Source organism: Mustela nigripes, chromosome 14 (assembly GCF_022355385.1).
Source record: "Mustela nigripes isolate SB6536 chromosome 14, MUSNIG.SB6536, whole genome shotgun sequence".
NCBI classification, from domain to species: domain Eukaryota; kingdom Metazoa; phylum Chordata; class Mammalia; order Carnivora; family Mustelidae; genus Mustela; species Mustela nigripes.
In genome coordinates this window covers 105,909,845-105,936,933 of record NC_081570.1, presented here as the reverse complement: position 1 = coordinate 105,936,933, position 27,089 = coordinate 105,909,845, and the positions used below count along the sequence as shown (strand labels likewise).

The 27,089-nt window shown below is 39.3% G+C and overlaps 2 protein-coding genes, 1 non-coding gene and 1 pseudogene across 8 annotated transcripts in view; 2 read left to right on the top strand and 2 right to left on the bottom strand.

Moving 5' to 3' along the window:
- Nucleotides 1–13,990, top strand: part of ARNT (aryl hydrocarbon receptor nuclear translocator) — a 71,553-nt gene extending 57,563 nt beyond the window's left edge. For 3 of the 6 annotated variants that reach the window (XM_059376064.1, XM_059376060.1, XM_059376065.1), the window contains 10 exons: nucleotides 132–206; nucleotides 4,278–4,429; nucleotides 6,727–6,837; nucleotides 6,978–7,050; nucleotides 7,222–7,333; nucleotides 7,510–7,612; nucleotides 7,996–8,143; nucleotides 8,886–9,048; nucleotides 9,630–9,796; nucleotides 10,525–12,529. In XM_059376064.1, coding sequence (XP_059232047.1) covers nucleotides 132–206; nucleotides 4,278–4,429; nucleotides 6,727–6,837; nucleotides 6,978–7,050; nucleotides 7,222–7,333; nucleotides 7,510–7,612; nucleotides 7,996–8,143; nucleotides 8,886–9,048; nucleotides 9,630–9,796; nucleotides 10,525–10,614 — 1,194 coding nt within the window. In that variant the 3' untranslated portion in view covers nucleotides 10,615–12,529. Of the gene's footprint in view, nucleotides 1–131; nucleotides 207–4,277; nucleotides 4,430–6,726; nucleotides 6,838–6,977; nucleotides 7,051–7,221; nucleotides 7,334–7,509; nucleotides 7,613–7,995; nucleotides 8,144–8,885; nucleotides 9,049–9,629; nucleotides 9,797–10,524; nucleotides 12,530–13,903 lie in introns of those variants that run through there. The other 3 variants (XM_059376061.1, XM_059376063.1, XM_059376062.1) reach the window with 3 other exon arrangements.
- LOC132000755 (small ribosomal subunit protein eS1-like) lies at nucleotides 842–1,839 on the bottom strand (annotated as a pseudogene).
- On the bottom strand, nucleotides 2,241–2,434 carry LOC132002397 (U2 spliceosomal RNA). The gene has a single exon (XR_009399881.1). It is a non-coding gene; the product is annotated as a U2 spliceosomal RNA (small nuclear RNA).
- Nucleotides 13,934–25,070, top strand: CTSK (cathepsin K). The gene is made up of 8 exons (XM_059376066.1): nucleotides 13,934–14,023; nucleotides 15,503–15,626; nucleotides 16,277–16,399; nucleotides 16,485–16,640; nucleotides 17,577–17,795; nucleotides 22,127–22,292; nucleotides 22,536–22,641; nucleotides 24,485–25,070. Exons 2-8 carry the CDS (start codon nucleotides 15,504–15,506, stop codon nucleotides 24,582–24,584), a joined length of 993 nt encoding a protein of 330 aa, XP_059232049.1. The 5' UTR covers nucleotides 13,934–14,023; nucleotide 15,503; the 3' UTR covers nucleotides 24,585–25,070.
- The last annotated feature ends 2,019 nt before the right edge of the window (nucleotides 25,071–27,089 follow it).

Sequence of the window (27,089 nt, the reverse complement as noted above, 5' to 3'; positions counted from 1 at the left end):
CTCTCCCCCCACACTTACTATAAACCCTAGGCTAAACACAGGAGACATAAAATCTAAGTCTTTTGCTGATAGGCCAGGAAAGTTAGATAATCATAGAAGTGTCCATCTTACTCCTCTTTTTTCACTTTTAGGAACTCTTAGGAAAGAATATTGTAGAATTCTGTCATCCTGAAGACCAGCAGCTTCTAAGAGATAGCTTTCAACAGGTAACTTTTCCCCATGGTTTGGATCTGAATAATATTTTAATCTAATCAAATCTAATAGTTGTTATATTAATTCCTCAAACATTTATTGACCACTGATTGAGTACTGTGACAGGCATCATAATCTTATGTCCTTTAAAACAAAACCTGTATTTTTAAGGAACAGAAAAGGGCTAGTGTTTTGAAACTATGGATAATATCCAAGGTATTTTGGCTTTGGCTACTCAACTGTCCTGTATCCATCTAGCTGTATCCAAGAGACTCTTTAAAGTGCTTAAAGTATTCTAGGACTCACTGAACTGTGGGTGGTGGTAGGAATAATCATTTCATGGTTGTTGTTGTTTTTTTAAAAGATTTTATTTATTTGACAGAGAGACATCGAGAGAGGGAACACAAGCAGGGGGAATGGGAGAGGGAGAATCAGGCTTCCCGCTGAGCAAGGAGCCTGACACAGGGCTGGATCCCAGGACCCTGGGATCATGACGTGAGCCGAAGGCAGACACTTAACAACTCAGCCACGCAGGCGCCTTTCATGGTTCTTTTATAGATCATTAAGAGTTAACTCTAAACGAATAAGATTTTTATTTATTAAATGTTGAATTTTAATCAGATTCTTGGGCTAGTAGCTCTTAATCAGCTTATTCAACTTTAGTACTAGTCTTATCCCCAGTGGCTTTTCTAGAACTAATACCTTCACTGCGAAGCTCCATGAGTTTTCCTAGTTCAAACTTGGGCTTCTTCAGCATTTTTCCTTTTGTTACAAAGACATTGTGCAGTGAACAAACAGATTGGTAAGCTTTTTCTGTGTCTTTTCTGATGCTATCTGGAATCAGCTTATTGACCACTTCTTTCAAGTCATTTGTCTTCACCTCCTAGGTCATGATTTCCATCATCATTTTCCAAATTCGGCAGACCTGTTGATGTTGAGCATAGGAGGTCTTCTGAATCTGATTGTTGCCTTTTTTAGTAAAACCAACACAAAATAGGGGCGTCTGGGTGGTTTATTTGGTTAAGCGCCTGACTCTTGATTACAGCTCAGGTCATGATCTCAGGGTTGTGAAATTGAGCCCCAGGTCAGGCTCCTCACTCAGCTGGGAGTCTCCTTGAGATTCTCTCTCTCCCTCTGCTGCTCCCCATACCTGCCACCCTGCATGCATGCATGCATGCACTCTGTCTCTCAAATAAATAAATCTTGAAAAAAAATTCTGTTAACAAAATAGGCAAAGCAAGTAACCATTGGTAGTCTTAACATTACTATGAGTTTCAGTCATTGTTTGCCATTTTTTGACCATAGAGCACATTTTGTCACAGGTAAGATCCATGCCATGGAAATTATGCAGTTTTTGCCCTGAACATCCTCAGTAATTAGATTGAGTTTTCTAAGTGCAGCTTCATCATTCTGCAGATCAGCAAGGCTCACTTCAAAAACATGATTCTGAGGCCATCAGATGTGATTTTGGTTCATTGAATTCTCATGATTAGTGTTTTTCAAATATTTTCTTATATTGAACAATTGAACAAGTTGAACAAGTTGGTGCTTTCACATTGTGCCTGTTTTTCTTAGAAAATGGATTGCTTACTTCTTGGCTTCCTTTTTGCTACCTTTTGTTGGGTGCTTGTTCTTGCCATTCTGCATGGCACTGCTCCGGAAGCCAAAAGGCAAGAGTTAGTAATTGTAAACTCTTTTTTTTTTTTTTTTTTTTAAATAAATCTTCCTAAGAAACTCAGAAAATAGTCAACTTAAGAATACAAGAAAGCAAAACCTTGGAGAGGAAATTACTGAAGACAGAAACAAAAAGAAAGGAGAAATGAACAAAAACTATTTCTACCATTGGCATAATCATACTTCATTCATGCTTCTAGTACAGCGTAAGACACCCATGGTACATATATTTATATATATATATACACACCTCCCCCTACAGGAGGCCAGATACAAGCCATCTGCTCAGGCACTCACTCAGAGGCAGAGACATTCCAATACACACAGGTTGCCCCTGCAGCTCAAGCTGGCTTTAGGCACCTAAGTATTCCCCGAGGGAGTGCCCCATTCCTGGAGTTATTGTAATATCAGGTTGATGCATGGCGTGGATGGGGAGCAAATCTCCTATTCCATCTCCCTGCTCCAAAAATCCATTTAATATATTGTCCTCAGATAGAGGACGTGTCATATATTAAAATGATAGGAACAGATACTGCACCTGATTTTAGCCAAAAGGCCAAAAATAAACTAACACTGTTATTTTCAGGCCCCAGATTCTAAAAATAAGTGGTGAATTTAATTTCAGTACAGGTTTGGCTTTAGGAAGCAGTTCTTTGTAGTAGACTGATTTCTCTTTGCGCCTCAGTAGTGTTCTTACACAATAGGTATAATAACAGTACTTAAATTCAGAGGGTTATTGGGAAGATTAAGATAATGCATTTAAAGCAAATAACCCAACATCTGGAGAAAATTAGATGATGGCAGTAGGATGTCTCTCTGTCTCCTAGAACTTCAGCATTACCAGTTCCATGCACTCAGCTGCAGCTTGCAGAAGAATCACATTTTGTGTTTGTGTAGGCTCAGAAAAACCGTTCTGAAAAACTATTCTGACTTCTGTTGAATCCATTCAGAACTAAGGACATGGACCTTCAGCAGTGGGAGAAGATACTGTACTGTGTATTTTAAATTCTTGAAATTCCTAACCTTACAATTTCTGGTCACAGAGTATCATTTTATCACTTCTAGAAAATGTTTGTTGCAAAACAGCTTTAATGATTCCTGTATATTCTACATAATCTTGAGGTTATTATTTTGACATTAGTTGCTGCTATGATTTTAGGGTACTTAAATAAAGGTGCTTTTTAATGGAGGGTCTCCAACTACTTACTTAGCTGCTGATTTCCTGATTTTGGTATTTCTTAAGTCTAGTTAGATTTATATTTCTTTTTCAGTAATAAATTTAGTTATTTCCAACAAAGCTTGTTTTCCTTTTTTCTCCATTTTGGTTACTGCAGTGCTGTGTGTCACACCTGATTTGTGAGAAGTGTGTGTGTGTGTGTGTGTAAAATGTGCCATTTTATTATTGCTAAGTGAAGTATATCCCATTTTCTTCTGTAATTCTCAGCCCGCTTTAATGTCAGCAGTTATTTCCACACTTAAACACAAATGTTACCACTTTTTGTTAAAAAAAAAAAAAAAAACCTTATAAAGGCTAGGTATATTGAAGCACTGGGCTTATACTTCACTGGAATAGATATATACCTTAGTAAGCAGGTTTCGAATCCAGTACTTAGTTATGTACAAATGTAATTGTATTCATTCTGTATATATTTCACAGTGAGCACATGTAAGAATTAAAGGCTATTTAGTATTGTTTAAATGTAAATGTTCATATCTCATATCTTTTTTATTATGTTAAATAAATATTGATGTTCTTTAAAAAAAAATTAAAAAACAACGTAGCCCAGTGATTGACATATAATAACTATAAAATGTTAGCTACTAATCCTTATTTATTGTTAGGGAGAGAGGTTCAAAAGATAATTTTCTGTTTCATAAGACTAGAAACTTAAATAATCTAAAATTACTTTATTTTAAAAAATAGAAACAAAACAAGGCTAAAGCTAACTTATTTTTATTTATAGAAACCTCCATGGCTGCTGTGAAAACAAATTCTCAAGGTTTGGGGGGAAAAACCTAGGATTGAGGAGCAACATGTAAACTATTCAGTATCAAACTACAAATTTCTACAATAGACTGTAAAGCTAAAGCCACATTATCTTTGAGGGATTTTCCACAAGAAGTGGGGAAACAGTCTTTATTTTCCTGGAAAAAATTTGTTACTCCTGTTTGACTTTGACTAGAGTGGTCAGATAGCTGCTTGGGACTCTGGGAAGAAAAATAAGTATACCTCCTTATTACTTAGCACTTAGCTTTCATTCTACATGTTGTTTCATCAGTAACCTTGAAAGAGACTGATACTTCAAGGACAGTATCACACAAATCTTAGGTTTGTAGAAATGGGAAATTAAAAAAAAAATTCTAAAGAAAGTTTTTTGTGGGTTTCACTGATAGCATGAAAATTTTTTCAGGTGGTGAAATTAAAAGGCCAGGTGCTGTCTGTCATGTTCCGGTTCCGGTCTAAGAACCGAGAGTGGCTCTGGATGAGAACCAGCTCCTTTACTTTCCAGAACCCTTACTCAGATGAAATTGAGTACATCATCTGTACCAACACCAATGTGAAGTATGTACCATAAAGGCCTTTTCCAAGGTTGGGACATCTCGTGGGCCGAGTCTGCTTAGCTTTATTAAGCCTGTCTCCTACTTTTCTGCTTTACCTACCTTTGTGGTAGTAAGCCATTAGTTTGAAGTTCCTCATCTTCCAACTTACTATAGGATTTGGGATAGTTCATCCAGCTAGAATAAAAGTTTTAACAAATAGTACTTCAGAGAGTAAGTTCTGAGATGTGAACGGTGTGTGTTTCTAGTTTATGCTTCAACCCTTTCTAGAAACGATATTGATTTAAATACCAGTTTATTGCTCTCTTCTGGTAGGATTTTCATCTAGAGCAGGTGTCTGCAGACTCTTTTTTGTAAAAGGCCAGATAGTAATTATCTTAGCTTTGTGGGGCATATGATCTCTACTGAATTATCCAGCTCTGCTATTATAGCGTGAAAACAGTCCTAGCAAATGAAATGAACAAAGATGGCTATGTTCCAACAAACTTTTTATTTATGAAAACAGGCAGTAGACTGGATTTTGCTCATGGACCGTAGTTTACTGTAGACCATACCTACATCCATTCTTGTTAGTTTTTATTCCTTGATTCCTTTCTGTTTGAGATTTTCTTTCTCAACTTGGTAAAAACCAGTTTTTGCAATAGATTGCACATGCCATGAAGTACACCCATTTAAAGTGTACAATTTTTTAGTATGTCACAGAGTTGTACAGTCTAATCTCAGTACATGATCATTTCCCCTAAAAAAATTCTGTACTCATTAACAGTCATCCTCCTCATTCCCCAAGTCCTGTATGACAACTAATCTAGTTTCTGTCTCTTTAATTTGTGTGTTCTGGACATTTCATATGAATGGAATCATAGCAATACATGATTCCTTGTAACTGACCTCTTTTGCTTAGTATAATGTTTTAAGGGTCATCTGTGTTGTAGCATTTATCTGTACTTTTTTTTTAATTGCCAAATAATATTCCTTTGTACAGGGATACATTTTATCCATTCATTAGTTGATACACATTGGGTTATTTCTAGTTTTTGACTATTTAGAATGCAGCTATGGACATTTATGTACTAGTTTTATGTGGATATGTTTTTATTCTGTTGGATATACCTAGGAGTGGAATTGCTGGGTCACATGGTAACTTTGAGGAACTGCCAAACTATTTTCCAAAGCTTCAGTATCCTTTTACACTTCCATTAGCAGTGTAACGAGGGTTCCAGTTTCTCCATATTCTTACTTTTTTTAATATACAATCCCAGTGGATGTCATTTGTCAGGTTACTTCTTTTCCATTTAATCCATCTATATAGAATTGGCCCTGAGCCTAGCTCTTGAAGATCTGCGTAGAAATTATTATCAAGTATAAATAATACCTGGTGACAACATTGAGTCTGTGTCCTCCTTCTCTTAGGACTTTAAGGTTTAATTCTTATCTGATTAGTATAGCAGAGTAGATTAAGTTAGAAATTGTATTTACTTAGGACTCAGGTATAAGGTTGTGGTCACTGTGGTTTCCTAGAGTTTCTTTTTGTTTTTGCATCTTTATATTACAGAATAACTAGTATTGTGTTTCCATTTTGTTTAAATTTTGAAATTTTAAGTACTTTTAAGAACTTGTTTTGGGGGCACCTGGGGTGGCTCAGTTGGTTAAGCAACTGCCTTTGTCTCAGGTTATGATCCTGGAGTCTCAAAATCGAGTCCTGCATCGGGCTTCCTGCTTGACAGGGAATCTGCTTCTCCCTCTGATCCTCCCCCATCTCATGCTCACGCTCTCTCACTCTCTCTCTCAAATAAATAAATCTTTAAAAAAAAAAAAAAGAACTTGTTTTTGGAAATAATGGTGTTCCCTATTTTTACATACTGTTTTCCCTACCAGTTTAATTCTTAAAATTTTTAAATAAACACTTTTTTCAGAAACTTGGAAAGTATGAAAAACTATGAAGAGAAGGAAAAAACTTTTCACTATCCAAAAAGAGTCTTTGTTAATGTTTGTATATATACTGTCAATTTTTTTACTTAGCTTTTAAAAAACCACAATATACAGATAAACTCATAGGTATCGAATACCTAAAAGAAATTAGAACCCAAAGAGGATAAACCCTTGTGCTACAGGACATAGTTTTTGTTTGTACCTTGTCGCCCATGGTATGAAATAGCTGCTGAATTGAAGTTACTTAAAGGATTAAAATTCAAAAGGGAATTTATTAGTTATTGCCTCACTTATAAGTGAATCTGTACAGGTGTATGTGCAGTGTCGGATCCTTTTTTTCTTCTCTGCTCTGTCTGCTCTCCGTTTTCTCAGGAACTCCAGCCAGGAGCCAAGGCCTACATTGTCAAACACAATCCAGAGACCACAGCTAGGTCCCACAGCTAATTTACCCTTGGAGATGGGCTCAGGGCAGTTGGCATCCAGGTAAGAAATGGTAGAAGACTCGTTAATGATCAGTGGTCCAGAGAGTGAGCATCTGCAGTCGCATTTGTTGGTTTAAGCCCTTTGCCCACATTAAAAAAAAAAAAAAATTCTTTCTCTCCTTACTGGCCTTTAATATATAGGCAGCAACAACAGCAAACAGAACTGGATGTGGTATCAGCAAGAGATGGACTGGCTGGCTACAGTCATTCCCAGGTAAGTGGTGTCGTTGTCTTTGAAGAAGACTATGATCATTTCCTTAAGAAATGTCCCCCAGTGCCAGTTAGATTGTATGTGCATCTTTATGTGAATGTTAGGGTTACTGAATTGCCATGTTAAATCTTTCATGGTTATTTTTATCATTGTATTCCACACACTTCTGTTCAGCCTGTGACAACCACAGGGCCAGAACACAGCAAGCCCCTCGAGAAGACAGATGGTCTGTTTGCCCAGGATAGAGATCCAAGATTTTCCGAAATCTACTCCAACATCAATACGGGTATGTTTCTTCCTCATTTTCCTTTTAAATTCTCATTCCAATCACTTACTGATGTGCCTGCTGCTGCCTGACATCTTCCCACTTAATCATAATACCTTATGAGTAAATAGGAACTTGCCGAACTAATGTACTACAGCCCCTTGACTGGCCCTCCCCCTACTCCTTTTGGTCCACAGATCAGAGTAAAGGCATCTCCTCCAGCACTGTCCCTGCCACCCAACAGCTATTCTCACAGGGCAACACATTCCCTCCTACCCCCCGGCCGGCAGAGAATTTCAGGTGAGCCCCTTATATATGTGCTGCTTTATGGGGCAACTGAGGCATTCAGTTGCTAAATCCAAGTTTTATTCTTCCCTAGCTTTCTCTGGTTATTTTAGACAAAGCAGTAGAATTTGTAGGGCTTAAGATGAGGCAAGCTGCTTTTCTTCCTCCTATTTCTTTGCACCTGTCCTGTTGCTATGTTATAGGTTCCATCTTTGTGTGTCCTGATTGGTGTGTGACTGTCAGTTTTTCTCATCTTTTCCAAATTTTGTTATCAACTTTTCCTTAACCCCAGGGAAATAAAGGGGACCTAGTAATAGCAGTAGATTGTCCTGTGATTCCTAGATTTTGTAGTAAACCCATCCTTTTAATCTTTTACTGAACTATTTGTTCACTCCTAGAAGTAGTGGTCTGGCCCCTCCTGTAACCATCATCCAGCCATCAGCTTCTGCAGGGCAGATGTTGGCTCAGATTTCCCGCCACTCCAATGCCCCACAGGGAGCAGCCCCAGCTTGGACTCCTAGCACCCGCCCAGGCTTCTCTGCTCAGGTAAAAGCATCTCCTCTATCTGTCCCCTGTGTACTAGTTTTTCTTTGGTTAGTTAGGCTTTTTTCCATATGTAAAATTATTGTCATCTATCTTAGATAACTTCTTCCCAACCCCCACCCCCTACCTTCCAAATTTTCTTTTGTTGGAAGTAGCTAGATAATTAAAAATATAGATAATCCCCAAATCGCAGAGTCTGTGGTTTTCACATACTCACTTTTATTCAGAATTGCTCACACAGAACATATTAAACAGATTTGATTTATAGATTTATTTAGGAGTCAGTTCTGAGTTTCCATTTTGTACTAGAAAGTAAAGGAATAAAGGAGAAAATTAATTATAATTTATACACAGTGATGTCTATTTCTTTTTAAAAAGTGGTTAAGAGCCTCATATAATATATATTATATATGATAAGCTTAAAGCTAATATTCTTTCATATATTAATATATGCTTATATTGCACAGCAATATTTTCAGTAAGAAAGCCCAAACCAAAAAGCAGACTCCAAAATTGTTATATGCAGTATGATCTCAGTTGCATAAGAAATGTATAGGAAAATAAAAACTGGAAAAATTCTCACAACTCTCAGTGTATGAGATAGTTCTTTGCTATTTTCACTTTGTCATACCTGCCTAAAAGTAGTGTCAAAGGAAATTGGCATTAACAGAAGGTTGACTTATAGGAATGGCATGTGCAATAATGTTAATGTTCCGTTTGTTCTCTATCCCTTCCTGTCTTTCAGCAGGTGGCTACTCAGGCTACAGCCAAGACTCGTTCTTCCCAGTTTGGTGTGGGCAACTTTCAGACTCCGTCCTCCTTCAGCTCCATGTCCCTTCCTGGTGCCTCTACTGCATCACCTGGTGCTGCTGCCTACCCTAGTCTCACCAGTCGTGGATCCAACTTTGGTAAGTTTCAGATGAGAAGGGAGGGTAAACTGGAAAATGACACCACTAAAGAGAAAGGATTTGGTAGTTAAAACAGTTTTCTTGGGTCCTGGGTGCAATGACAGTCCATTTGGAATTTAAAATGTACCCACATGAGGAAGACTTTAGCCCATATGTAAAAGTATATAAGCTATATATTAAATAATGAGCAAATTTAATCTAAATGATCAAAGGACTCTTTTTGGAAAGGCTACTCAGAGAAGAATTAATTTGGGGCTGGGTTTTTTTTTTTTTTAAGATTTTATTTATTTATTTGACAGACAGAGATCACAAGCAGACAGAGAGGCAGGCAGAGAGAGAGGGGAGGAAGCAGGCTCCTGCTGAGCAGAGAGCCCAACGTGGGGCTCGATCCCAGGACCCTGGGATCATGACCTGAGCCAAAGGCAGCGGCTTAACCCACTGAGCCACCCAGGCGCCCCGGGGCTGGGTTTTGAAGTAGAAGAGGCATTGATTAACAGAAGAGCAGAAAGTATCCATGTGCTAGTTTGTCCTCACCAGTGGAGTTAGTGGCTTAAGGTTGGGTGTCCTTTCTGTATTTCTAGCTCCTGAGACTGGACAGACTACAGGACAATTCCAGACACGGACAGCAGAGGGTGTAGGTGTCTGGCCACAGTGGCAGGGCCAGCAGCCTCATCATCGATCGAGTTCTAATGAACAACATGTCCAACAGTCATCAGCACAGCAACCTGGGCAGCCTGAGGTCTTCCAGGTGAGAGGGTGAAAAGACTTCAGAAAATCAGAAACTGGAGGAGAAAGGGTCAGGGAGCAGAAACAGAGAAAGAAGTATGCATATGGACTGAGGTATTTGGGAGTAAGCCAGATTGGGGATATATAGGGATAGATGTCATTAACTGGAACTTACTGTGTGATGCACACCGCACAGTCTTTAATCAGAAACCAGACCATTGTTAGTGATGTGAAGCACCATGCAAAGAAGTTAAAGGAAGTCACTCAGTCCCATTAAAGGAGAGCCACATTTGCACTGCACAGTAGCTTGGGTATAAACATACTGCTTGTACCTATAAAGGCCCATTTGTTTAAGTCCTGAGGGGACTGAAAGAACACATGAGTAATCTTAGGACAAAAGAAGAGCTTGTTGAAAGAAGGCAAAACAGGTTTTGGTGGAAAACAAATGGGGTAAGAGATACTCCATACATGTTCATAGGGGCAAGCAGGTTTTTCTCCTTTTGAAAATAATGGAAAACTAGAAAGGAGTGAAAATGTGGAACTGTAGGAGGAAGCCAGAGAAGGGACTAGAAACCAATATTGTTATCTAAAGGAGTCAGAGCGTTCCTGAGAGTAGGGAAGGTTCAGGGAGCTCAGCCCCGCAGAAGCTCTGTTGGGTCAGGGGTGATGCTTTAGGGGAATGTTGGGAAGAAGCTTGATAAATGTGAGGGATTAAGGTTGTGACTAGATTTGCTCTGTTTCTCTTACCAGGAGATGCTGTCCATGCTGGGAGACCAGAGCAACAGCTACAACAATGAAGAATTTCCTGACCTAACTATGTTTTCCTCCTTTTCAGAATAGAACTATTGGGGTGAGGATAAGGGGTGGGGGAGAAAAATCACTGTTTTTAAAAAGCAAATCTTTCTGTAAAGAGAATAAAAGTCCCTCTCCCTTCCCTTCCCTCACCCCTAATGTGTATCCCCTGCCCCTTCTGGTCTTTCCTTGACCTTCTGCCTCTGAGATAACATTTATAGAAGAAATGGGGTGAATCCTGAAGGCTTTGGGGATCCTTCGAAAAACTGAGGCTGGGTGAAGTTAAGAATGCCTTTCCTTATGTCTCCTGACCAGAGATTTGTGCAGAAATGATTGTGCTAGGGTCAAGAGGCAGGTTAGAGAACCTGACATCCACTATTTGCCTTGAATACTGTGGCTTGTTTTTGGAAAGAAATTCTGAATAAGGTGGGGGAAAGGAGGAATGTCCTCATATTTGAGGACAATGAAGCATGGTAGGTATATATAGGGCTTCAGGAAGTGAGTATAGACTCTTTCTGCTGCCTGGTGAGTGATGAAGTGAGAGAGGGAGAAAAAGAGGGAGAGAGAGAGAGAAAGAGTGTTTGTGTGTGTGTGTGTGTGTGCATGTATGTGCACACATATGTTTCTCTGTTTGTTTCTCCCTATTAGGGAGTTATGCAAAATTTGTCCCAGATTTTATCTTTGTTTTTCTGTGTATTCTTCAAAGAGTCCTAAGGAGTTAAATCTCCTAGGTATTATCCACTTAGTATTGCAGCCAAAGAGTATTTAAATAAATGTCTTTGCTGCACTTATATCTATGCCCAGCCAGTATGCAACTGTAAGCAAATATATAAAGTTTTCTGTTGATATGGTTGGTCTCTCATCGAACATATTTAGTGATAAAGCTGGGTCATTCCGACTTTTGGTGCTCTCACCTTATATGGAAGATCGGCAAACATTACAGGTGTTTAGGGTGGGAAGATAAACCCCTTTCAAAAAACCCCATACTTGGCCATACTTGCTGCATTTTTCTGTCAGAATCACATATGATGTGTGTTCTGTAGAGGTTATTTCTGCATGGAAACTCAACTTCTTGGATTAGCAGTCCCAGTGATATCTTCACTGCTGGAGTTCAAACCAAATACCAAGCCTTCTTGCAAAGTAGCCTCTTTCATCCCATTCTCAATTCAGTCTGGCTAGAAACTGAGACTTAAGTCTTTTCTGGATGTATATACGTTCTTCCTTTTTGCTCCCTCCAATCTTAAGATTGGATTTTGCTTTATCATTAAATCCATGGGATAGATGGGGCCTGGACTCCCATTCAGACAGGGTCACTGAGTTAACTATAGCCATATAAAATGCAGATACCAGTTATTATTCTCATTCTTTACCTTTCTCAGGTAACAGTTACGTGTATCAGCCTTTTTTTTTTTTTTTTTTTTTTTTTGATTGGCTCAGGCCAGTATCTTAAGTGCAAGACTGAATTAAATAAGAAGACATATTAAACATAGCCATAGGAGACTGAGGAGCACAGATGGCCTTAGAGAGGCTAAGAAAGCATCATTACTGGGTTTTTCTCCCTTTTGTCTCCAGTCTGGTGCCAGGTAGTGGAGTTGAAAAGGAGACAGTTTATTTTTTTATTCTATGTGCACACATACCATATACATATATATTTATATCACAAGTTAAGAAACCAAAAAGTTGAGTTTCCAATGGAATCCTTGTTTTTTAATAATTGACTGTTTTTAAATGTGATCAGGACTATGATATTGTACAGTTATTATAGGGCTTTTGGGGAAGGAGAGGGGAGGGAGAAGACGCTCTGGGGGTTTTGTTTCTGCTTTTCCTTCAGGGTTTTATTTTTTGATTGTTTTGTTTTTTTCTTGGCCATTTCTGTACTGCTGGCATCTGCTGAGCTTTACAGTGGCGAAAATAATGACATGTAGCAAAGATTTTAAAACAAAATATTTTTTCCTTTTGTAAACTTTCTTGTGTCGTGTGATCTTGATTGCGGCTTTATTATTCCTTTCCAGCTTATAAACAACAAATACCCACAACTAGTTGAATCCATAGCTTGAACTCCAAATATGCAAACATAAAGCACAGTGTGTTTGTAATTTCAGGATTCAGAAATCATAGGGCTCTGATCACTCAGCACTCCTTGAGTGTCCTCCTGATCCTGACTCATTCTGAGTAAAATCAGCAGGGACATCTGACCATGAGATGGGGGTTGGGGAATTGCCCAAGTCCTCCAGAGCACACTTGAGATCTGTCTGGCACATCGGATTCCTTCTCTCCAGTATGCCTTGCTCTCCTGGATTAAAAGGAATTAGGGATGGGGAAATTTAAACTATTCAGGTCTGGACTCGGTTTCCCTCCAGGAGCATATGGTTCATTAGCAAGTCTTAAAACTTACAGGCATAAACCTGTGTTCTTGAGGGTTTGTATATGCAGTCCAGCTAGAAACTGAATCTGTCCTATGTATTATCTTTTCTATTCCAAGGACTATCTTTTCCTCTTCCCCCATCTCTGTTTATGGAAGAAAATGGGAGTTTGGGGATGTGGTTTAGGTACTGAACTAGACTCTTATGATCTGTCACATGCTTGGATGTTGGGGGAATTATTTGGAGAAGCTCACATGACTGGTCTTGGATCAGGGATTTTAATAATTGAAACAGATAATGTTCATCAGGCATCCCACCATCTGAGAATTTTAGCAACAAAGAAGTCACATGTGAGTTTGTCAGCATTTAATGGCACTGATTCAAGTAAAGTCATTAGGAGTGCTAGTTTTTTTGTTACTTTCAGAACCAGTTTCATCTGGACTTCTTAGGCATATCCTTCCTCAGCAGCATCATATTAGGCTGGGAAAGCTACTGACAATTTTTAGCCAAAAGCTTATAAACTACAAGTCATTTTGGAGCCTTTGGCTTCCTACATATTCTTTTCTAGTCTTTTTTATTTATTCCCTCATCCTTGCTGTGAGGGTCAGACACAAATTTGAAAACTAAGGTTTCAAAGTTGGAGGGATGGGTGATAACAGGAAAAGGACAGGAGAAGATGTAATCCCCAATATAATAAATACTATATAATAAAGAAGGATGGGGGAGACCAGGACTGTGTCTTATTAACCATCCAAGTGAAGGTAAGCCCCAAGTTGTGTAATGTATATTGAAGTCTTTTTTTGTTTGCTCTCAAGGACAGTCCTGTAAAACTAAATACCTAGCAACTTTCCACCCTGGCACACTCACACTACACGGACACAGAAACATTGCAAATCCACTGCCTCCTTCCCTCCCCAACCCTGCTCCTCTCAGCATTTCTTTCCCCGCCTCCCTCCTCTATTCAAATTTTCCAGCCCACAGCTGAAACTGACTTCCGCAATCCTGATGGAATAAATCCAGCACCCCTAGTCATCCGCCCACATATCTACTACACTCCCCAGCGAACGGAGCCCAGAGCAGATTCCTATCAGCAGGTAACATTTTCTACTTGCTAGATCATTTAGTTTCTCTTCCCTCCCTTTCTCCATTTTAGGGGTATTAGGAATGTAATGACTTGGGGAGATGGTTGAGATTTGTAGGTTTTGTAAGTGAAAACAATATGCCCATCTTAGGTCATTTCCTGGCCAAATTTGCCTGGAAATCTTCAGGATTCCTGCTACGATTTTTATTTATGTATACATAGTTGTTAGTGAAAGCTAAGGATATAGGGATTCCTTTGCCCATCCCTTACAGAGTAGCCTCTCCTTGCAGGGTTTTCTGTTTTGGCCAAAGTTACTGAAGGGTTAACTTACTAGCAGGGAGGAGAACTGGTGCCCGGAGGTGTTTTTCTACTGTCTCAAAGCCCTTAACAACTCCAGATATTAAATGTCTTGTTGAATGTTTTGCCAGTCTACAAAGCTTATACAAAAATGGGACTGTAAATTCAAAAATGCAAGCTGTATAACTTACTTCAGACTGTAAATTGTTCTTAAAATGGAAAACACAGAATTAAGCAAGCCGCTGTAAGAAATGAGTGAAACTAGAGTAAACTTCTGAAAAGCTGTGCATTTAATGATCATAGAACCTGCTTTTTTATCTTAACATTCTAACAAACTTTAATTCTGAAGCTTTCCATCCTGTGAGGCAATTACAGAGGTTTTTTGTTGTCAGGAAAAGAAAGAAAAACTTTCCTGCCCACAGCATCTGGTTGAGATTAGGGGCAATTTCCTGCCTGAGGAGCGAGCAGAAAGAGGAGGAAGAAATGCGCAAGACTAAGGAGACAGTAAACATCTAGAGAATAAGAAATACTGTCAGCTGTTCCCAGTCCTCTCCTGGCAAGATCTGGGAAGTATCAGAATTTGGGGTAGGGAGTAAATGCATTGAAGAAATGGTTAGGTAGCAAAACTTAGCTGGAAGTCTCTCCTTTGTGTATTTTCCAATCCCCCTCTAACCTCCAACCTTGTACCTCTCCTTCAAGTCTGCAGGGGACGTTAGAGGAGACAGGTGCTGAGTCCATTCTGATTATCCATTTTCTACCCCGTTTGTGGTTTTCTGTGTGTGTGTGTGAGAGAGAGAGAGAGAGATCTCTCTAGGTCAAAATACTTGGAACCAGATGTATCAGCACCCGGTCCAAACCCAGATCCTTCTATCGTTGTTTTATCATATCCAAATCACCCTCAATTCTTTGTATTCCTTCTTTATAAATCCTTGTTTTCCTTTGCATCATGGTCCCAAGGAAGGCATTCTTATCTTTAGGTTCATGAATTCCCCATAATTACTGTGAGTGTGTGCATTTTTCAGATGAGTGGGACTATGATGGATTACAAAATTTTATTTGCTTCTCAAAAGAGTTTGTGACTCCCAAAGGTTAAGAACCACCTGTCTGGGAATATAGCTCCAGCTATTTCCTCATCCCAAGCCAGGCTATGAACCCCTTGGCAAACAAAATCTCCCCTAACTATCCCCTTCCTCAGGATGTGGGGGCTCAAGTTTCTTCTGCTGCTGCCCATGGCAAGCATTGCTCTATATCCTGAGGAGATACTGGACACCCAGTGGGAGCTATGGAAGAAGACCTATGGCAAGCAGTATAACAACAAGGTGATTTCTGGGTCTGGAGGGGAGCATGGTCGGGAGCTGGAACTTGAGACCTCCAATCTTAGCTTCCAGACTCCATTTTTCAGTCTGAATACCTTAACCTCTCCAACCAAGCAAACCTGCTCCTGTTCTCTAACTCAACATATAGTTTCATTCCTACTCCTTGATTCACCCTCCCTCGAGTTCTGGCCTTTATAACTGTCACATTTCTCTTTGGGGAAGACTTCTAAGATTAATGCTATTTATCCATAAGCAATTTTTAAAAATATTTATTTATTTGATAGGAAGGGAGGGAGGGAGAGAGAGTAGCAGAGGGAGAAGCAGACTCTGCTGAGTAAGAAGCCCAGTTACGGATCTTGATTCCAGGACCCCAGGATCATGACCTGAGCCAAAGGCAGAAGCTTAACTGGTTGAGCCACCCCGGTATCCCTTTAAGCAATTTCCTATACATCTCTCCAGAGCTTTGCATTCTATTTTTTATATTTGTTTGCATATTTCTTTCTGTATGCTCTTAATAATCCCACGGTGAGTTCCTCAACTAGACTATAAATTCTGCAGGATTCTAAGTTTCATCTTTTCTCCTAAAAATCTCTGCAGTATTATGTAACTTTATACACAAGATACTGTCTGTGCAAATACTATTTTCTGTTTAGGTGGATGAAATGTCTCGGCGTTTAATTTGGGAAAAAAACTTGAAGCATATTTCCATCCATAATCTTGAGGCCTCTCTTGGTGTCCATACATATGAACTGGCCATGAACCACTTAGGGGACATGGTGAGTTGAACCTCAGCTCCCGGACTACTTGCCCTGTTTGCCTTAGTTCTCTGCTAATGCTTTGCCTTTTTGTTCTTTGTCCCAGACCAGTGAAGAGGTGGTTCAGAAGATGACTGGACTCAAAGTACCTCCCTCTCATTCCCGCAGTAATGATAGCCTCTATATCCCAGACTGGGAAAGCAGAGCTCCAGACTCCATTGATTATCGAAAGAAAGGATATGTTACTCCTGTCAAGAACCAGGTACCCTCCTTTCTCCTGGCATGACCTCTTTCTGCTTTTTTCTTCTTTAAGTAGGAAGGAACTAGGAAGAGAAGGCAAGGAATTAAAGGATCTCTCCCAGTGCCAAGAGAATATAACCTGTTCAAGTCATCACCTATTTTTGTACATATATGTTGTTCCTATTTTTTTCTTTTTTACAAGTAGTATTGCTGTAAGCACCCTTGTGCATATGTTTACATGTACATGTGCAAATATTTATGCAAAATAAACCCTAACATTGGAGCTGCTAGGTCACAGGCAATCATTTCCAAAAAAAATTTTTATGATCTTCACACTCTCACCAGCAGGAGAATGCTGCTTTTCCCTCAGCCTTAACAATGCTAATTATATTAACCAGATCATCAGCTAATTTAACATTCATCCAACAAACAAATCTGTTTCAGAACCTACCAGATATAGTGCTAGGCATGGAGACTCAAGATGACTAAGACATAACCCGTGTCCTCAAGAAATCCTCAGTCCTAAAAAATAGAACAGGGAGGGAAGAAAAATATATAATCTAGCTGAACTATTACTAATCGTAACAGCACTTTTTGAGAGATTGTTGTGTGTCAGAAATTTCTAAATCCTCTACATGAATTGACTTTTTAAATCTCCATAACCCATAATTGAGCAATTATCCACATTTTACAGATAAGGCACAGAGAAGTTTAGAACTTCCCGGAGGTCATATATCTTGTGGGTTGCAGAATCCTGCTCCACTACAGCTAATGGTAACAATGGTAACAACAGTTATCAATGCAAATAAAAACAATAGAAAAATGTAGCAAATACTAAACAAAGGGAAATAGGAACAGAAAGGAGGACATGTATGCTGGAATTTCATCAGGTAGTTTAGAGGGAAGAACCAAAAAGGTGAACAGCAGTGACTGATCGTTGTTCTGTTATGCCTCTCAGGGTCAGTGTGGTTCCTGTTGGGCTTTTAGCTCTGTGGGTGCCCTGGAGGGCCAACTCAAGAAGAAAACTGGCAAACTGTTAAATCTGAGTCCCCAGAACCTGGTGGACTGTGTTTCTGAAAATGATGGCTGTGGAGGGGGCTACATGACCAATGCCTTCCAGTATGTGCAGAAGAACCGAGGCATTGACTCTGAAGATGCTTACCCATATGTGGGACAGGTGAGACCGTACCACACGGTTACACAGCTCAGTAATGCCTCCTTATTCCCCCAACATGATATTTTATACTGGAAACAATTCCAGAAACCTTGTTTTCTGTTCCCCTATCTTGCCTTCTTGACAGGGTAATTTCCCATAGAAGGCCAGGAAGATTGTCACAGCCTAGGAGATTTGGGGGGCTTAGGCCACCATAACCCTATCCATCTCTTTTCCCTGGAAAAAACAGAGCACAGGTGACCCCACAGACATCTGAGTATGCCTCCTCCACTCCTATCACATATCCCAAACCTGCCACACTAATTCACTGAATCGTGTGCTTTTATTTTGCATGATCCCAGCAAGGGTTTGGGGACTGTTACGTAAATTATGTAAGTTAACATTCTGACATGTACAAAATGAGAGAAAACATAAGTTGCTTCATACTTGTTTTTAACTTTAAAGATTTTTTTTTTTTAAATTTGACAGAGATCACAAGTAGGCAGAGAGACATGCAGAGAGGAGGAAGCAGGCTCCCTGCTGAGCAGAGAGCCCAGTGCAGGGCTCCATCCCAGGACTGTGGGATCATTGACCCGAGGTGAAGTCAGATGCTTTAACCCACTGAACCACCGAGGTGCCCCTTGTTTTTAACTTTAGAGATAAATTCACTTCCTCCTTTAGTAATAGGAAGGAGATCCTTGTTATCTAAAAGGAAGGTTTAAGGACTTTTATATACATGGGGTTGATAGATAATAGGATTACATAGGGCTTTTGCAACAGAAGTTTTTGAAGCAGAGATAGCAAGTTTGAGTAATAAGAATGATGGTTATGGAGCACCTGGGTGGCTCAGTTGCCCAGGCATCTGACTTCTGCTCAGGTCATGATCTTGGGGTTCTGGGGTCAAGCCTTTGTCAGGCTCTGTGCTCAGAGGGGTCTACTTGTCCTTCTACCACCCTCTCATTCCTTCTCACTCACTCTCCCTCTCTCAAGTAAATAGATAAAAATCTTAAAAAAAAAAAAAAAAGTTTGATGGCTCCTATGTACTAAGCCATGTGCTTAGTTCATTTTCTCACTTAATTTTCATAACAGGCATGTAAGGTAAACTTATCCTCACTTTATAGGTGAGGAGATAAAATAGCATGTGCAAATTCACTGCTATGTAACAGCTCCAAGATGTAATAGCTCCCAAGATTTATCTACTGTTCACCCCTACAAACATTTCTAGCATGTCTTCTATGTAAATGTGCAAAATTTTCTTTAGTAAAATATAATACCTTGGAACAGAATTTGTCTGAGTCTTGGGGTACCTGCATCTTCAGCCTTACTAGATAATAACTAACTGTTTTACCCAAGTGTTTGGAAACATTTATATTCCCACCTGGAGTATATAAGAATTCCCACTGATTCCCATCTTCATTAGTATGTTTATCTGGTCATCTGCATTTCTTCAGTGAATTGACCGCTAATATCTTTTGCACATTTTTAATTAGGTTGTTTTTCTCTTTCTCACTTTTTAAGAATTTTAAAAAGATATCTGGATACAAGTACTGTTTGTGTTTTAGGTGAACATTCTTTCAACTCAGAAAAGTTCTTAATTTCAGGCTAGTAAAATTCTTTTCTTTTCTTTTTTTTTTAAGATTTTATTCATTTATTTGACAGAGATCCCAAGTAGGCAGAGAGGCAGGCAGAGAGAGACTGAGAAGCAGACTCCCCGCTGAGCAGAGAGCCCGATGCAGGACTCAATCCCAGGACCCTAGGATCACGACCTGAGCTGAAGGCAGAGGCTTTAATGCACTGAGCCACCCAGACACCCTAAAATTATTTTCCTTTGTAATTAGTGCCTTTAAAAAAATCCAGGAGCAGTAAGTTTTATTCATTCATGTTTAGTCATATCAAATGATGTCTGTTATAATAAATGCTCATTAATGTAAATGACTGAACAAATCCATTTCACTGGATACTCAACAACCTATATAGTAAAGTTACTGCAACACATTTTTGTAGACATTGGCTACACCAAAACAGACATTAATTTGTAAATTTAATCCCATTTTTATTCCATGTTGCGATTTTTTAACTATCGGGCATACAAGGCAGAGAAATTGGAGATTGAACCTTAAAAAAATTTTTTCTTTAATCCATATACAATTTTCAGAACTCCTGGGTCCTGAGTCCATGTTTGAATTCTGGAGCTGCTACTTACTATAAGGCACCACACTAAAACTGCCCTAACAGATGAGCTTTTAAATTCTGAAAACATCAGGCCAATCAGTGAAATAACCTGAATGTGGCAAAATATTCTTTTTTATTATTTTATTTTTTTTTAAAGATTTATTTATTTGAGATTGAGAGAGAAAGAGTGCACACACATGACCACAGAGGGAGAGGGAGAAGCAGATTTCCTCCAGAACAGAGAGCTCAATGTAGGGCTCAATCCCAGGACCTTGAGGTCATAACCTGAAGTGAAGACAGACACTTAACCAACTGAGCCACATAGGTGCCCCAAAATATTCTTTTATTTTTTTTAAATTTATTTATTTGACAGACATCACAAGAGATCACAAGTAGGCAGAGAAACAGGCAGAGAGAGACGGAGAAGCAGGCTCCCTGCTGAGCAGAGAGCCCGATGCGGGACTCGATCCCAGGACTCTGGGATCATGACCTGAGCCGAAGGTAGAGGCTTTAATCCACTGGGCCACCCAGGCACCCCAAAATATTCTTTTTTAAATTATTAAATATTCTTTTGACAACTTTTTGTTGTCACTTGATATAAAAAATTTAAATCCAAGGGCACCTGTGGCACAGTCAGTTGAGTGTCCAACTCTTGGTTTTGGCTCAGGTCATGATCTCAGGGTCGTGAGATTGAGCCCTGTATCAGGCTCCACACTTAACATGTAGTCTGCTTGAGACTTTTACTCTCTCTCCCTCTGCCCATCCCACTCATGCTCTCTCTCTCTCAAATAAATAAATCTTTAAAAAAATTAAATTCCAATAGTATATACAGAAAAATCCCACCCCAAACCAGGTCTGTATTTATAGTTTTTTCCATATTCATTAATCCAGGCAGCCATTTTAAAAGATTATGTAACCATGTTAAAGAAAAAAAAAATTAAACACCATCAGAACTAATAGTTGATGACTCATCCATTGACAGCTTACATCGATTAAAATGGTATTATATTCATCAGTCTGTTGAGAGACAGTTTAATAGCTCAGAGAGTTTGAATAATTTAAATGAAATTTACTTAATATCTGAAACCTTAATTTGGAAGAGAAGTGGCATCTGACTTCTAATTTCTATTCTCCTGCCCCTTCAAATGATCTCTTCAGCATTTGAGAGCAATGTGGAATGATTTTGGTCTCATAATCAATTAAAGTGAAGAATGAACCATATACGACACATATTCCATTTTTATTTATTTATTTTTTTAAGATTTTGTTTCTAAGTAATCTCCACACCCAACATGGGACTCGAACTCCCAGCCCCAAGATCAGGAGTCACATGTTCTACTGATTGAGCCAGCCAGGCACACCCATATTCTATTTTTTTAATATTCTGTATCTTGAGTGTTTATCTACTTTATAGCATGTATCTACTTTTTTAAAAGCAGTTGTTATATAAAACTAAAAGAACTTCTCATATGAACACATGAATGAATGGGGGGAGGTAAAGAAAAATAAAACTTGAAAAGAGATCTGATAGAGCAACAGTCAGGTAATACAGTAATTTAAGTTCATTCTAGCTTGGCTTTGGCCTCCTCCCCACCGAGCAGCTGCTGACTCCCTCGCATCTGAGGCTTACACATACTACATGGCCAGAAAATGATCTGTGCTTTTAAAAGCACCTTGTTGCAGAAATCCCTCTCCCATCCTGAGGGAATAAAAATTTTCTCTCTATTAAGTTTTTCAGTGTTTCCTTTCACATTTGTTTAAAACCACCCAGAGCTAATTTTTGTGTATGTGCAAGGTATTCAGTTTTCATATTCTTTTTTTTTTTTTTTAAAGATTTTATTTATTTGTCAGAGAGAGTGAGCAAAGGCAGACAGAGTGGCAGGCAGAGGCAGAGGGAGAAGCAGGCTCCCTTTTGAGCAAGGACGCTGGGATCCAGGACGCTGGGATCATGACCTGAGTTAAAGGCAGCTGCTTAACCAACTGAGCCACCCAGGTGTCCCTTCATATTCTTTTTTTATAGCTGTCTAAAATGGTGAGGAGAGAACAGACCTTCTATAAAGACTCTAGGTGTGCCACCGCTGTCAGTTCACTGACATCACTTAGAGCATTGGTGGAGTTTCTCAGCCACCAGTTCCTGGCCTGCTGCTTTGTCCTAGTCCTGTTTTAACCTCATTTTTTTCCAGGATGAAAGTTGTATGTACAACCCAACAGGCAAGGCAGCTAAGTGCAAAGGGTACAGAGAGATTCCTGAGGGGAATGAGAAGGCCCTGAAGAGGGCAGTGGCCCGAGTGGGACCCATCTCTGTGGCCATTGATGCAAGCCTGACCTCCTTCCAGTTTTACAGCAAAGGTAAGGAGCTGTTCCTAGAGAGCACAATCAACCCTCTCTTATGATGTGGCTTGGCAGCTTCTTGAAGGCCACTGAGCATTTGCAGTACTTGGTTTTCACATTTAGACTGAGTCTGGCCTAGGGAAATGGAACTGCTGCTACAGTGCAGCACATCTCTCTGTCACAGGTCCTCCTGACAGGGCAGGACTCAACTGGGTGGCCCTTGAACTGCAGAAAGCTTCACCTTGATAGTTTGTTTCCTAGGTGTGTACTACGATGAAAACTGTAATAGCGATAACCTAAACCATGCAGTGTTGGCAGTGGGATATGGCGTCCAGAAAGGAAACAAGCACTGGATCATTAAAAACAGGTAATGATGGGCATACTAAGTTTGTTACGCAGTTACCCTCATAACTCAACCTCATCTGCAACTTCCCAGTATTTCTCTCACTTCAAGAGAAAGTTGTTTCAGCCTTTTAAGTTGTCCCTTCCCAGTTAGAGGCTATTAATTCTAGCATTTAATGGCTGGACAGTAGTACTTAGAGTATGTGTTGGGTGGCTGCTCCACATGCAGGGTGCTTAGTTGTACAGAAATGAACAGAATGTTTTCAGTGATCTCACAGCCCCCTAAGAAAGACAGACCTAACTAAGCAGAACATACAATAGCACCAAGAAACCAGCAGGAGCTTTGGAATTATGTAGTTTTTTTTCTTTCTTTTTTCTATAATGTGATCAATTTCTTAGGAAACTTTCCATCTTCAGTCTGTTTGAAAGCAGTAGGGAACCAATGTAAAGGTTTAGTATCTTCTTGTGCAATTTTTTGCCTGTCCAAGTGTACTTAGGATAAGTGTGTGTGTGTGTGTTTATATGTTTATATATATAAATCTGCCCACAGATTTTGAAGTTTGTGAAGAGAAACATTTTTTGGAAAATAGATATAACAACAACAAAAATTAATGTTTCCTTTCCTATTATTAGGAATAAATAAAACTACACAATACTTTAGCTCCCCATTTCTCTTTAGCCACTTGTTACTTTAGAGGGCAAACTTAATGAGAATCATACTTTTGCTTCCTCACTGGCCAGTACCAGCCCGGCAGCGACAAACTAAACTTTTTGTCCTTGGTGCCTCCAGGGGATAAGAGTCCTAGATGCTGGGGCGTTCATAGGCCAAAACAGTGCTGTAAGCAAGTGGGGTGCTGCCTGGAGGACTGGCAGGGTAGATGGTGTAGATCACCGTCCCAACTAAAGCTGAACCTGAGCACCTTTCTTAGAAGGTGCTCCTTCTCCTACAGCTTCTGTCCTATGTCCTCTCTTTCTCGACTCCCAGCCCCAAGTACTTACTCTGTCCTTTCCTGGTCCGGTTTCAAGGGTAGAGCCTTCATCCAAGATTGCTGGGAGGAAGAAGGGACATACTTAAGCAGGATCAGCATCACTGGAGACCCCTAGAGAAGAGAATAGGAGTAGGGTACAGGTCTTAAGTAAAATGTATTGGGCTAGAATTTGCTGGTTGGGGGAAAAAGAAAACTCATGAAAACAATTTGGGAAGATACATAGAGCAGTCTCCTGTCCACATCCCTTTATCTTCCATTCTCTCCACTTCTTTCCTTGGCAATCTAAATCACTCTCACAGTTTCATTCATCTCTCCTATTGGCTTTACCCACTAAGACCAAGATCACCCTTTCTTATGCTCTAGACTCGTGTTTTCAAGATCACACTTCCTTAAACACAAATTGGACCATATTATACTCCCAATCTGAAACTTCCAGTGTCTCCTACACTAGGATGGGCCACAGAGCCAAACTCTTCAGGCCGATCTCAACCTACCTTTCCAGACGTATCTCCTGTTACACCCTGTCAGACACCTTATGTTTCAGCCACATGATCTTAATACATGTCCCATACTTTCCTGACTCTAGTATTCATTTAATATTCCTCTGCTGGCATCCCATTTGTGAAGGTCTACCCAGTCTTTGGGCTCACTTCAAATGCTACCTCTTGAATTAAGCCTTTTTTGATCTCTTGATTATAAGCAATCTCTCCTTTGAGGCCTATAGCATTATGCCTTCTCTCCATTCCTTTTCTTTAAACTCTTCAAGGGTAAAAACTGTTTTATTCATTTTTTATACCATCAGTACCTAGCACAATAATAAGTGTTTTAATGAATAAATAAACTGAGGGTACTAAGTATTTTCCTTCATTGGTCCTACAGCTGGGGAGAAAACTGGGGAAACAAAGGCTATATCCTCATGGCTCGGAATAAGAACAACGCTTGTGGCATTGCCAACCTGGCCAGCTTCCCCAAGATGTGACTTCAGCCAGCCAACCTCATCCTGCTTTCCCGTTCCTTCCACGATGGTGCGACATCCTGATGTACTTTGGAAGGGAGTTGGTGTGCATTTCTTGAAGCAGATGTAGCAATATAGAGATTGTCCATTCAGTTTCTCCATTTGTGCTTCAAGGGACACCCCTACTACTTTCCTTCTCTCCATCCAAGGCCTTTATTTTTCAGTGTGGCCACAGTAGGAATTTCCCTAGAAAGATTCTCTTTCATAGTATGTAATTAGCTTTAACCACCTAGAAGACTAAGGTGACCTGACCTCTCAGTCTCCAAGTTCACTTCTTCTATATTCTGAAGATAGAAATTTCTATGTTTTCCACCCCAATTCATAGATCCTTGGTACAAGTTTATGTGATAAAAGAAATGTGTTTTCTTTTTCCTTCTTTGCATTTTTAAAGGAAGCCAAGTATTTATCTCTTATCTCTAATTTAATAAATACCTATTTAGTAAACATTCATTTTGTGTCAGATACTTTGCTAGGTGCTGGAGACAGAAAGATGGGGAAAAAAACATATTTCAAAGGCACCTGGCTGACTCAGTCAAGGGAGTATGCAACTCTTGATCTTGGGGTTGTGAGTTTGAGCCCATGTTGGGTGTAAAGGCTATTTAAATAAATAAAACTTTAAAACAAAACGAAACAAAAAATACATTCCTTATATTTGATGTGCTCTCAGTTTGCTTGGAAAGTCTCTCACAAAAACAGTTCATCCTAACTCATTTATTTGTTCACTTTTTCAACCAACATTTATGAAGTGCTTACTATATACTAAGACCTTTCTAAATTTCAGGGATTCCATGGATATAAGGAGACTTCAGCATTTAGTTCTGTCTGTAGGGGAACTAGATTAAGTAACATATAAACCTGGGTCTTGAGAAATATCTTAAGGCCTTTTCTGAGGTTCTACAATCTCAACATTTGCTGTCATCAAAAGAAGAAACTAAAACTCTTTATAATGGTTTCCAAACAGTATTAACTCTAAGAGAAAGAGGCTAATAATAAATCAGTGCATCCAGCTTTGCCATTTTTCACAAAATGTTTATTGAGCACCTATTATCAGCACTAGAAAGAGTGCACATTTATGCAATACTTATCAGGTGTCAGGCACTATTTTGTTCCATTCTACACAAAAGTTATTTATTTTTGTATATAAATATTTATTACCCTGTGGTAAGCAGTGTATTTAAGGGTAAGAGGATGAAATAAATTAGTAAGACATGGCTCTGACCTCAGGAATGTTATAGACTAATAACAGACATATAATCAACTGACACCACCCATAATGAAATAAATACTAATTATGCAAGCCCAGGAATGAATCACTAGTTGTTAACAGGATTTTAGATAAGGCTTCAATGAGAACAGAGCTTTGAAAGATCTGAATGGACAGAAAAGATGGGTGTGGGGAATAGGGTGGAGGGAAGGAGGGAATATCAGGCAGAAAGTTTTGGGTGAACAGAGCTGCCTAGAGAGCTGCAGGAATGTTGAGGGCTAGTGTGACCCAAGAGTTAGGTGCGAAGGCATCTATAGTAGAACTGAGGTGAGCAAAGTGGATTGGAGTTAAGTCCTGGAAGCCCTTGAATGCCTTCCATGTCTCAAGAACTTCATATAAATACACAGGCATGTAGTAGGCAATAAATATTTTTGAGCTGGAGATAGACATGATCAGATCTGTATTCTAGCAATATCCTTCTGGCAGGCAGTGGTGTAAAGAACAAATAACAGATGGAGAACAAAATGGAGATGCAAGAAATTGTGAAGAAAAGTCAACATTTAGGAGACACTGCACATATTCTACTTCTTCTCAAAGAAAAAGTACTGCACAGAAGAATGACTCCTGAACTTCTTTGAAGGTTAAGTATGAGTTTGGCAGATGAGAAGGTGGGAAAAGGCCCCTTCCAGGCCCAAAGAATAGCATATTCCAATGTGTAGGCATGAGAGAGAACGTTCAGCAATCTGCAAGAAGTTTTTGTTGAGCTTTGAAAGTACTAAAGATGAGCCTGAGAGATACCTGACTCCCAACTGAGCAAATCCACACTGTTGTGTTATTTTGATCTGGGATTTTTTTTTTCCTTAGGCCTAAAGAACATCCTTCAGAATTTCCCTTTGTACAGATATGTAGACAATAAATGTGCTCTGTTCCTGTATGTATTTGAATATATATACCTAGATTTTCTATTGTGCTATGTTAATACATATATCTATACTTGACCAGTATCACACATTTATACTGTGTTTTCATATCTAATGGGTTAGTCTTCCCCTATCACCCTCCTCTTCCAGAATTCTTCCTGAATAGTCTTGCTTTTTACTTTTTCTATGTGTTCTATAGAATCAGCTTGTCAATCTCTCAAAAATCCCACTAGTATTTTTATTTAGATCACGTTTAATTTATATCTTAATTAGGGAGAACTGACCTCCTTTTACTACTGACTCTTCCTATGTAAGAATAAGAAATGCCTTTATATTTTTTAAAGT

Bases quoted from the DNA above. Each gene is read 5' to 3' on its own strand.
- CTSK (XM_059376066.1), top strand. From the start codon at position 15,504: ATGTGGGGGCTCAAGTTTCTTCTGCTGCTGCCCATGGCAAGCATTGCT. The intron at 16,641-17,576 runs GTACCCTCCTTT...TATGCCTCTCAG, and splicing joins TTACTCCTGTCAAGAACCAG to GGTCAGTGTGGTTCCTGTTG. The intron at 22,642-24,484 runs GTAATGATGGGC...TTGGTCCTACAG, and splicing joins CACTGGATCATTAAAAACAG to CTGGGGAGAAAACTGGGGAA.